The sequence below is a fragment of the Macrobrachium rosenbergii genome, chromosome 23 (assembly GCF_040412425.1).
Source record: "Macrobrachium rosenbergii isolate ZJJX-2024 chromosome 23, ASM4041242v1, whole genome shotgun sequence".
NCBI lineage: Eukaryota > Metazoa > Arthropoda > Malacostraca > Decapoda > Palaemonidae > Macrobrachium > Macrobrachium rosenbergii.
The window spans coordinates 15,028,495-15,040,994 of record NC_089763.1 but is presented as its reverse complement, the minus strand read 5'-3'; the positions used below and the strand labels follow the sequence as shown (position 1 = coordinate 15,040,994).

General features: G+C 38.9%; 1 protein-coding gene across 1 annotated transcript in view; it reads left to right on the top strand.

The window, feature by feature from the left end:
- The window catches only part of LOC136851018 (uncharacterized), a 115,969-nt gene that overhangs the window by 40,732 nt on the left and 62,737 nt on the right, over positions 1-12,500 (top strand). The window contains exon 29 of the mRNA XM_067124992.1: positions 1,703-12,360. Coding sequence (XP_066981093.1) covers positions 1,703-12,360 — 10,658 coding nt within the window. The remainder of the gene's footprint in view (positions 1-1,702; positions 12,361-12,500) is intronic.

Below are 12,500 nucleotides of genomic sequence, written 5' to 3'. Positions count from 1 at the left end.
TCTATCCTTTGCGACTGTGATAGCCGTAGGGCAGAGTCCGCTCTTCCCAACTTTATTTAGAATTCTGCCATGGAGAGAAATTTTCATGACTGTATTCCCTATCTTAGATATAAAGATTCTCAACGGAAAACATAAAAAATGTTAGGAAATTGAGAAATTAAGAGTTTACTTATGTGACCATCATATCTCCTACTTTTGCTTCCCAAGGAGATGATTTTGGGTTGACAGGAAAATATTTTATCTATGCATCCATATTATTTGGTTAATTTTGGCAAGTCTTTATTATACAGTAATCTCTCAGTGTGTAAGGGATTTTGTGTAACAGTTGATATTAGAGAACTAAAGCGTTTACAATCTGTGTTAAAAGTGACGGTTTACTTTATCTTTATCTGGACATTCTGTAATCTGTAGAAGTAAACTGAAACTGATATATTTTTTCATGTTTAACCATGGTAGATTGGCTTACTCATAGTCAGGGTATTGACGACACTACTGTGTAGCTGTCTCAAACGTAACTCTTGTTACACTTATTTGATAATGAATGTCTAGACATTCAGTAGAATTTTCTTGAGTTGCGGTGTGGAAAGAGAATTCTGTGTCCCTGTCTAATTCAGGCTTCATTACTCTTCTTTTTCTTCTTCTTTCAATCTTATTAATCCCACTGTATAGCAGGGTCGGCCGCTCAAGTCAACTTTCTCCATCCATTTCTATTCCTTGCATCTGCTTCCCCCCGTCCCACCTCACCCATATCCCTCCTCACCACATCGATCCATCTGATCCGCTGACGGCCCACACTCCTCCTCCTCGTCCCCATCACAGGCATGTTCTTAGCTCTCTTGATTGGTTCAACCTCTCTTCTTACTGTATTACATGGCCATAGTATCTCAGACGAGCTTCTCTAGCCTTCTCCTTTACGTTACTTTCTTCTTATATCTTGACTCTCCCTCCTTTCCAGTAGTGATATTCCAGCAATCCATCTCACCATCCTCATCTTGGTTCTTTCCAACAGTCCCTCCTCTTTCCTCTAAGTGCCCAAGTTTCTGTCCCATACAATAGTACAGGCCTGATAACTGTCTTATAAATTTTCATTTTGAGCCTTAATGGCATTTTCTTGTCTAAAACAACTCCAGTTACTTCCCTCCATTTTTGCCATGCTTCTTTCACTCTCTGTCTCACCACTTTCTCAGTACCTCCCTCCTCTGCTGTCATTGATCCCAAGTTGTTAAAATCATCGTTCTGTTTTAGCACTGTACCATCTTCCACTTGCTTCATTACTATTTTCCTTAAATAAGCTGCACTTTCTGAACCAGTGATTGTCAGTTCTGTCCTTAGGTTTTCATAGAAATAATACTCTGGTCAAGGTAAACTTTGCGTGTTATATTACTTAGAAACAACTGAAGGTGTTGCATCATCAGGACAAATGACTGTAGCATGAATACTCACAGGTAAATGACAGATCTCAACCATTTGGATCATAGTATGGTTTATGTACAGTGCTACCTGCATATGAGTGACTTACAATACAGTATTTGCAACTCTGCTTAGTAAAATCAGAACTTGTTCAGAGTGCTAAGTGATTTAAAGAAAAATCTGGTTTGTTTTATATATATACATTTAGTTGTACAGTATTAGTATTTATATTGAATTAGTTTTCAGAGATTTTATCATTACGTGTGTTGTCTTATCCCTTTAAATGCCACAGCTCCACGGAATGGTTCACAGCAACCTCCCAGAGAAATTTGAGATGACATTGCAATACAGTGATGATGGGACATGTGACTCCAGCTTCAGCGTTTATCACAACTCGGAAGACCAGCAATTCAATTCAGGATTCGCCTTTGCTCTCACACAAGAAATGACTCCATGGGCTGCAGAAGTAAACACTTCTCTTAGAAATGATTACTACGAGAAGTCCCTGGGGTTAGAGCTACGTGCCCAGGCTCCAGTCTTAGAAACGCCTTTCAACGGAAGGCTCTTATACAATCTTACAGAGTCAGCATTTGACTTTGATATTCAAGTTGGCTTTGAAGAGAAAGTGATGCTGTCGTTTACTGGTATGAAAAAGAGAGACAAGAAGATGAACAAATTTGTTGGAGCAATTGAAATGGATTCTCCATGGAATGAGCCTGTATTTGTGAACATCACAGGAAATTATGATTATGAAAATGTCAATGTTTTTGCCGACTTCAAATCGTCGTTGCCTGTAGTTGAATCTTTCACCATCGAGTCTGTTATAAATTTCATCTATCCAGGTGAAACTAAAGTGCACTTCCATCTGAATCATGATGAAGTTCAAGCATTGATGGCTTATCATCAAAAGATTACAAGTTATGGTTTCTTACATGATCTTGAGGGTTCTATAAACACATTCACAATTACTTATGACTTGAAAACTGAATGGGATTACTACCATAAACTTACAAATGCAGAAGGAAAGCTCTCTTTGCTTAATGTCATGGATCACAATCTAGAAATTGGTCTTAATTTTAAGCAAGACTCAGGCGTTTTCGTTTCACAAGTATCTGGATTATGGGATGATCAGGCATTCAAGTTTGGGTATACTTCTGACTATAAGCAATCATTCAATTGGTTGTATGACATAGAGATTCTCATTCTGGGTTTTGATGACATGATTAAGGCTAACATGTCACTAAATGCTGTTGATTGGTCGTCACAGGTGGATTTCAAATTCCATTTCAACTCTCCATGGACTGATGGTTATGTCATTAAATATAACGTTACGACAGTTGGTGACAAAACTGACTATGAGCTTGATCTCATGCAAGAGTCTTCGTCTCTTTTCAAAGTAACGCTCAAAACCGATGGTCCCTTGGAAAAGGATAAGTCAGATCTCCATTTGAAAGTGACAGGAGCGTTCTTAGAAGAAATGGAATTCATCTGGCAGCATAACTTTATGTCTGGACATGTTGGGTCATTTGAGTTCTGGTATGGTCCTGATTTTTACGTTCAGGGAAAGAGTCAGTGGGAATTAAATGATGAGTGGTTCAACCAAGATTTCATTTCATATCACCTTTCAGCCAATATCACTCTGTCAGAGCCCAAATTTCATTCGGTTGTCATGCTGGATTTGAAGTCAGATTTTGAGGGGAATTTTTCTCTGCAATTTAATGATTATGCTGCCCACTTGAAAAGTAACATTTTGAATGGTGTCGTATTCCAGGCAGAAGCAACCATTCCTGATACAAAATACAAGGCTGAATTAACTTATGAAAAGGGGAAAAATATAATACCTGATATTTCATTTGGCGTTCTGGTCAATGATGTCAGTCTTGTTAGTTTCAAAATTAAATTCAATTCTGTGTACCCTCAGTTCGATGCTGTAGTTATGGCTGCATATGCCAATGAAGACAACAGTACTTTTTACAGTGGAAACCTTCTCTTAACTGCAACTCTAGATTATGACTATGGATTCAAAGGTGAGGCAAAACTAACGAGTAATCTAGAAGGTTTTGAAAATCACACTCTTGGCATCGACACTGACCTTAAAATAAAAGATAGTCACTTTGGGGGTTATTTTGGTGGCCATTTGCAGTTGAATGAGGACATTTATGAAGTTGGCGGAAATGCCTCTTTGACCTTGGACTTTGATAAGAAGGTAATGTTTGAACTCGGAGTAAATTATAACATACCTTACTTAGGAGAAATATATAAATCAGACATGGGTGTCTTTTTCACATTAACAAATATTGAGAGTCGTCTACAAGCGACTGTTACGTTTGGCGAGGCCTCACCTCCGTGGGCATTGTCGCTGCAGTACAAGTTTCGCAACAATAAATTGAGTGGTCACCTCACCCTTGGAGACGAAAGGAAATACACCATTCTCATTAAACTCGATAGCAAAATTCTTCACATCAATATTGAAATTGTTGAAGCTGATGAATCCACCTTCAAAGTTTTACAAGGCAACATTAACTGGATCATCAGGCCAGCGAAACAACAGATTAACATGAACATGAATTCTGATTTTGAACCCATCAGTAAAATGACAGGCCAGCTCACCATAAGTCGCTTGGCAGGCACACTGAAGTTGGCTGTTAATGAAGAGAAAGCCAATGTACAGGTGAGACTAATTAAAGCGACAAAGGATCCTGGCAAACTCTACATTACCATAGACAGTAAGATATACGTGCCAGTGTCATCAGTTATCGATTTCAGCTTTTCTCATCCTGAAGAAGGCTTTAAAATGGATCTAGCTGTTGACTGGAATGAGGAGAAGGGCTGGATAACTGCCAGTCTTCTTGCTGGCTTACCAGAATCATATCTGAGGTTCAGTACACCATTTGAGTCTTTTGACAAGTTTAATTTCACCGTCAATGCAAGAGCAGACAGTCATTACAATCTGACAGTTACACTGGATGTACCGCAGTTCTGCTTCGAATTTAATGGTATGTCTGAACTGGATTTTAAAAAGCTGTCCCTCGATACTTCTGTGAATTTAGGATGCAGTGATTCAGAGAGATACAAATTCGTCTTCAAGTACAATATAGTTATTCCTGAAGAACCCCTCAATATTTTGATTAACCTGGATTTGAATGGATATAATGCGTTTGAATTTGACTTATCAGCTGAGTTGAAAGAGAGAGAGTTAGATGCAAAAATTGAAAGCACAGTGATGGATGAGTATAAATTAGGAACCACATTATCAGTTTCACGTAATGTTGCTGAACAGGCTGGTTTAGGGGTAACACTGCGTGTTTACGAACCTCCTTCTAACAACACACATTTTCTCTTTGACGTCTCTCTCTCAGGAAGCAAATCAGAGATGCAGTTTGAACTCCTTCAGGAGAATACATTAACAGTTAAAGCTATGTATAAATTATTGCCCAATAAAGTTAATATTACTAGCAGTTACTCTCATAAGATACTCGGTCATCCACTAAATATCCAGTTTTCGTCTATTGGCAACATTGCAAAGGATGGCGGTATCCTGGAAATTCAGTTAGAAACTGATAAGTCTTATGATAAGATCGATTTTTCAGCGGGATACAACTTGAAGGGAGGCCTTGGGACTGCGACCTTTAACCTAACAACCCCCACTGGCAATGTTACACTGAAAGGAGTCCACGAGACCATGGAAAACTCAAGATCTGTCACGATAGACATGACATCAAGCCTCCACAGCTTTCAGAACTACCATTATGAACTGGTCTATAAGAAAGAGGGATCAGAAAGCATCAAGTTCATTAGTGTTCAGGATGAGAGTAAATTCGAGGTTCAGGGAGAAATATCAAAATTCCAGAACACTATGACGCTGAATGTATTCTGCGATACCCCTTACCGGAGTTTCAAAACGTTTAATCTTACTTTTACGTATCCTAAATCAATTCGATTAGTAAACAATTACAAGCTGTATGTAAACATTTTGTCAAATGAAGATTTATACACGTTTGGTGTTGACCAGGAACATGATAACGCCTGGACGACCTATAATTTGAAGATAAACATTTTTGCACCGTATGATGCCATTAGGAATGTAACGCTCAACTTCGATTATGACTTGGAAGGTCGAGTTTCTCTTGGTCTTGAAAGTCGCAGAGGCCGCCTTGGCATTGACACGATTTGGAGGCAGGGAAAATCACATACAAATGGGAGGATAAAAGCAGACCTCTCTTATTTCAGTCAAGGAGAATATATATTAGATGCGGAAATAGCACATCGCTTATCTGATTCACAAGGATTCAAATTGATTCGTCAGAAATCTAACCTAGACTTCGAGTTTCGAGCTGTGATGGGTGAAGATTATAAAAGTGGCCTGGTAGGACTAACACTTGCTGATTTAAATTCAAGGAAGGAAAACACAACCTATTCACTGCGATATGCTTATGATGGTACACTTAATGTAAGAGGTCAATTTGAGGATCATATGGTATTGCTAACTTTAGAAACTTTTGGTTATCCTTACTCCTTTATGGCCGGGAAGTTTTTAATTAATACAAGCTTTAAAAGTTATGAATCTTATGAAGGTACGTGGAGCATGGGTCAGCAAGGCAGCGCTTATAAAGTAGAGATGCAAATTGATGTTAATGAAGAAGGACTTATCATATTTGATGCTACTCTGGACACACAGGCGCATTCTGTAGCAACCCCTTGGGACAGTGTGAAACTAGACATCCTGTTTGAATCTCCTTTTACTCTCTCTCATCACTTCCATGTTGAGTATCAGGTAAGGATTCTCACTTTCACTGCCTCTTATAAGCATGGGATTGACACTTTCCACTTTAATGTGGTTGCCAATATTCATTCCCCTTATGGTACAGTGAATATCATTGGTAGATTACCAGTTTATGGCTTTTCTTCATTTGACGTGAGACTGGGATACACATTTGCTGAACAGAACTCTGTCAGTCTGATGGTATCTATAGAAGAGACAACCTTTGAATTCACCTTTGTTTTGTCATCAGCAAGATTTGATGGGTCATTTAAGGCATCTTTAGTTTCCCCTTTCATTAATCCACTGGGGCTAAGTGTCACTTGGTCAAAATCAAACTCTGCCCTATTTTTTGAAATTGGGTCATATTATGGATCTGTGAAAGGTAGTGGAAAAATGAGTTTAAAATACTCGGAAACTTTTGCTGATTTTGAAGCTGAAATTATTCCCAGAATATTTGAATATTTCACCCAACTTCGAACACCCTCTAGAATATCTGGTAGTATGAAATATGACATATCCGATCCATCGAAGATGTATGGTTCTGTGGTTATGACAGTGGATGAACACATTATTGAAGGTAAAGCTGACCTTTCAATGAGAAAGGAAAAGATTTCCTTAAATGCTGCTGGATTGGCAGAAATCTTTGGAATTACTGGAAATGTTACCCTGGAAGCCAAGACAAGTAAAGATGCCTTTGAAATTAAATTCGGTGGAAAAGTGACTGGGTTGAAGCCCTTTAACATTCAGATAATAAGAAATGCTTTCCAATTCCAATTCCTTTGGGATTATGATTCAACATCTGTGCTTGATGCAGCAGTTAGCTATGACAACACCAACATTGTGTTCTACTGGGATAAATACACTAATTTTAACATCACTGGCTACAAGAAAAACTTGAAGAAAGGAACTGAAGTGGGCCTTGATTTTGTTAATCATAAAATGCAAACCATAGCTTTGCAAGCATGGTATGTAGAAGCAAAAGGAAATAGACTCAGCATTGCAGTCAACAGTTCATGGACAGAACCATTTGTGTTGCGTGCAGCTTACCAAGGCAATAAGATCAACCTGAAGATGAAGTATGGTGAAAAGGAATACAGCCTCACCACGAAATATGTGTATCGTCCTGCTGAAATGAAGGCAACTGTAGATGTGCAGTTGGACAGCACAGAAGATCCCGAGAACCCTTTGGTTATAAATGCTTTTTATGATCTTAAAGAATTTCATGCTGGAGATATGAAAGTCATGAAAAATCTGTCGTACATATCCTTTACTTGGGGTGAGAAAACAGATATTTTGATACAAGGACTAAGGAATCCGAAGCACGTTGACCTGATAATTAGTGCAAACACACAGCTGAAATATTTACCAAAACTGAGCATAGGAATTAAGTGGGAAGTTGTTAACAATAATAAACACTTCCTCCTTGATTTTGCCAGCTACATTGAATGGTCTAAGAAGATTAGTCTTGATGGCCTAACAAAAATCTCCAAGGATTTAAGAGTAGTTGATGTAAAATGGACTTTAAATACTCCTCTTGCTTCATTAAGAGAACTTACTGTTGGTGTTAAGTGGAATGAAGGGCATGCAGAGTCTCTACTTTCTTATAATAATAAAATGTGGAAACTTGAACTTGACTATGAAACTAATCCCTTTTCCAGCACTGTATCCCTCCAGACTCCCATAATTGGCTTTGAAAAGATTGTTTTTGTATTCTCTGTTGCCACTGGAGAAAAGATTGAAATACATGCAAATTTATCATGGCCAGAATCTAATACTATAGGGCTTGCAATCGAAGCTCAGAGGGGAAAGATTGAAGCTGGGTTGATAACGCCTTGGTCGCCTATCAAAAAAGTGTCTTTCGCAGCATCCATTAAAACAGAGAGTGAAGAGTCATTAACTTCTGCCACACTGCAGTGGGATCAGAGAAGAGCTGAAGTCTCCGTAGGCCTCTCTCCTACAAGGTATGAATTTGCATGTAAATACTTTGTGGATGCTGAGGAGACTGGTGTCATCAAAGGTGCCTTTATCAGAGAAAACCAGAAAACCATTTTTGAACTTGGAGTGAAGACCCCATATGATACCTGGAAGAACTTTGATGTTAAGTTTAGTTTTAGCAGAGCTGGTTTTATACTAAAAATGAATATAAATGGCGCTGAAAGTACAGCTAAAGTCATATTCAGTGCGGATAAGATCATCATCAAGGGTGAAACCCCATATTTAGGAAACTTATCTACCTCACTGGAAGCTGATATTAGCTTGAGGAAAATGTCTGCATATGCTACCTTTACACCTCCTGAGAGCAGTGCTCCATACAATGCAACTCTCATGTATGAATTAGAGTATCCATTTTCGTTTAAATCAGTGTTTGAGATCAAATCAGAAGAAGAGACATTGGCATCCGCGGTCATTAACAAGGAAGAGGATTTAACTGTAACTCTTGATATCTTGCAGAACTCCCTCGAGATGAAACTGTTGTTTCCAAGTCCAAATGAAAACAGTTTACATGTTCATTTTGAATCAGATGACTTGGAATTAGAATCTTTGACTTTTGACCTAAATACAAAGTTGGGGACGTATTTTGAGTTCCTCAATGTCACTGGCGTTCTGGCATTTAAACTCAAAGACCAGTTTCTTTCACGGCATGAACTGAATATACATTCCCTCCATAATCAGTTATACATCTTAACAAATGTTGAATTATTCAGTGCTTACTTCTCTGATCCATATGAATTAATACTGAAAATTCCAGTTTTTAATGTCTTTGAATTGGAAGGTCAGTTTGAGATATCGCTAAAGGAAGGCAATAAACTACTGTACAGACTGCTGTATGAGACAGATTTGAAAAACAGATTCGTATCGGAAAGACGCCTTCTAATTGCTACATCAGAATGGGAATCTCATCTCAGATTTCTGTTGGCAAGTGGCTCACTTACCGTGTCTTTCTCCTACCCAAAACCTGCGGTTGAGCACAAGTTCCTCTTAACATGGACAGATGATCTGAGTCTTGAAAGATTCAACCTAGGAGCCCAGTTGATCTCTCCTGTCCTGGAAACTGGTGAATACAAGTTTGACTTAAAGTTCAGCCTTCGAGGCTTTATCCACTTGAAACTGGAAAGCGAGTTAACCTTAGGGACAACTAAGACTTCCCTCAACAGCCAACTCAGTTACAATGAAAGGCAACATGAAGTGAGGTTTGAAATTCAGCTGATGTCACATTTTGTTGGTGATCATTCTTTTGAGTTTGATGTCGACTGGAAAAACAATATTCTGGCAACAGGCAAACTTGCTTTGCAAGAAGTGGAACATACTATCAGACTCACAGCAGATGTTGAGAACTACAGCGTCATGTTAGTTGTAATGTCACCACTCATTTCTGAGGAGGAGGTGGTCATTACTGGGAAGTTAGATAGAGACAGACACCAGTCATATAGATTAGAAGGAAAATACTCATCCAAAAACAATGATTATACTTTTGATGGAGATTTTCAGTACTTTGAGATTGACAACTTTGCATTCTCAGCTAACTTTACTCACAATAAAGAGCATATCTTTGGAATCTCGGCATCGTTTTCCCATAGTGAAAGAACAGTTAATTATCATATTGAAATAGAAAGCATAAATTCCAAACTGAATACAAAATTCAAGCTTCATTACACTGAACTTGAACTAAGGACTCTTGAATTTGAGTTCCACAGTGCTTTCCTAGGGGTCAGGACTTCTCTGATTATTCGCAGTAGTAATTATTGGACAGACTACCAAACAATACAGTTTTCCTTTAACGAGTATTTCTTCAATTTTGGGTCATCATTAAAAGATGAAACTGGATATATATCTTGGAATGTTGGTTATAAATTTAAAATTATTAGATTCAATGCTGACTATGATGACTTTGGGAGAGGAGCAAGGCTCTATATTTCAACGCCTTATGACGAGTTGCAGGATCTTGACCTCAAATATGTCTTAAAAAGGAGCAACATTGGTCTTCTGTTTAGCCTTTATACACATGATGAAACAATAGAATTCAATTTCAACCTTGCTGATGATGAGTTGATGGGTAAAGCAATTACAGCACACCTCATAACGCCATTTGAAGGGTATGAGGTATTTAAGTTACAGACGCCTTCAATACAAAGGGCTCACGGCTTTTCATTTATGGCAGTGATTGAATACCCTACAGGGAAAATGGGAATTGAACTATTAAATAAATTCTTTGGTTGGAGTGATAGTGATATGAGGCTGATTTTATGGCTACCCGCTGAAGAATATGAAATGATCTCACTACAGTTTGCCCTCGGTGATGGCAAAGTTGTAACTGAAGCGAGAGTGGGTAAATTTGGGTTTACACTCTCTGCACAGTTGGACCCTGCTCAGGACCGAGTTGGGATAATCTTACTTAGGTTGAATGAATATATGTTGAGAATGAAAATCAGGGGTTGGGATACAAGCCATCTGGTCAGAGCAAAAATACATACCGACATACAGCTACAAGAGCTGGCTGGAGATTTAACCTCTTTAGATTTAGAATTCAATCTTGTGTATTGGGAACGCATACAGATCCGTGTGAAGAGTAACTTGGAAGAATATATCAACTTACATTTTGGATGGAATTCTCACAAAGTCTTTACAGTTATGACCCCAATGTATTGGCCAGGTTATGTACATATTAACTTAGAAACAAGGGATGATCTCGATGACTATAAGTTAGAATTAGGATTACATGCTAGTGATGCACCTGAAGATGCACCTCCATGGGATGTTTATGGACTGCAAGCACATCAAGAAATTTTGAGTGGGGGTCGCCACATGATGATGTCTGGTGAGGCATTTGGGGGTCAGTTTGCCCTAGGTGGCACTCTGTCAGTGGATTCGCTTCACCTGAATAACAGTCTGATGTTTGAACTCAATAGAAAGAAACTTGGTTTTGATGTCCTCTTCCAACAGCAACCTGGTTTCTTTACAGATGCCTATGTTAAAGACATATCGGTAATATTTCCTAACCAGACAGTACACTGGAACACCTCTGTTGAATGCAGGACGAAGAAATTTGATTTCACTTCTAGGTTTACCTGGAACGAGCATGACTCGGAGATGCCACCAATTGCCCTCAGAGTCATTTATGATGATGATTCATTATTCGATGAGGATAGGCATGTGCTAACCGCAGTGTTTGATCACCCAGAAAATGAATTTATTACATTTAATGGGAACCTTACCAGACTGTATGACACACCTCTGATTGGACTGGGTGAATTGATCGATGGAAATGCACCCGAGAGGAGCGTCGTGATGATGTTCAATCTTGATCCAGTGACAGAGTGGGGAGAACAGAATCTACGGGTGAATATTTCACAGCCATATTCTAACTTTTCATTAACATTAGAAGCTATGGTTGTGGATTCCATTTTAAGTGATGCAGAGTATTCCTTGAAATACTGGAGCCTTTCAAAGGACAGTCTTCAGGAAGTATTTGTATCAACGTCTTCCAATGTCACTGATAATCACTTCAATCTTCTGTTAGATATATATGCTCCTGAGAGTGACTGGGGATACAACTATGAGGCTGTTGGCTACATTCAGGATTCTGCAGCATCATTTTCTCTTCAAGGATCGACAAAAGAATTTAGCGATTTTTGGGTGTTTGCAACTACAGTCAATAAGTATTTCCCCGAACTAGAAATGAAAATGCAGATTGGGCAGGAAGAGATGGAGCCTTTCGAGACAGGGCGCCTGAGAGTTGGGTTACACAACCCACTGGAAATGGGAGTCATCTTAGACCATCAGAGATTCGGTGTGTGGGAGCAAGATGCCCGTCTTGGCTTGAATTTGAAAACTCAGTGTATTCTTCAGTTGCTCTTTGAGTACGACCCTTCCTTGGACTACGTAGATGATAATTTCGTGGCTCGACTCTCCTCCCCAGCTGATCAGATTTGGGATTCCTGGTTGCGTGATGTGAACTCGACCGTTTCATCGGTAAAAAGCTGGATTACTGAAGAAATTCCACTAGTCAAAGAGGCATTAATAAACCAAGAGACCTTTGATGCAATCTGGGTTAGAGAAGAAAGTAACATTGAGTATTTAGTAATTGAATTCAACACAGCCATATCAGATATTCAGAAGGACATCATTTACATCTGGACGGATATTCTACTACCGGCCTGGGATGCCACTTACAACTTTGCTGTTGAAATGTAAGTATCTCTCTCTCTCTCTCTCTCTCTCTCTCTCTCTCTCTCTCTCTCTCTCTCTCTCTCTCTCTAATAGAATACACAGTTTCCAAAGTTACCACTGAAAGATTGCATGCACCCAAATTCATTTCAGTATATTTTAA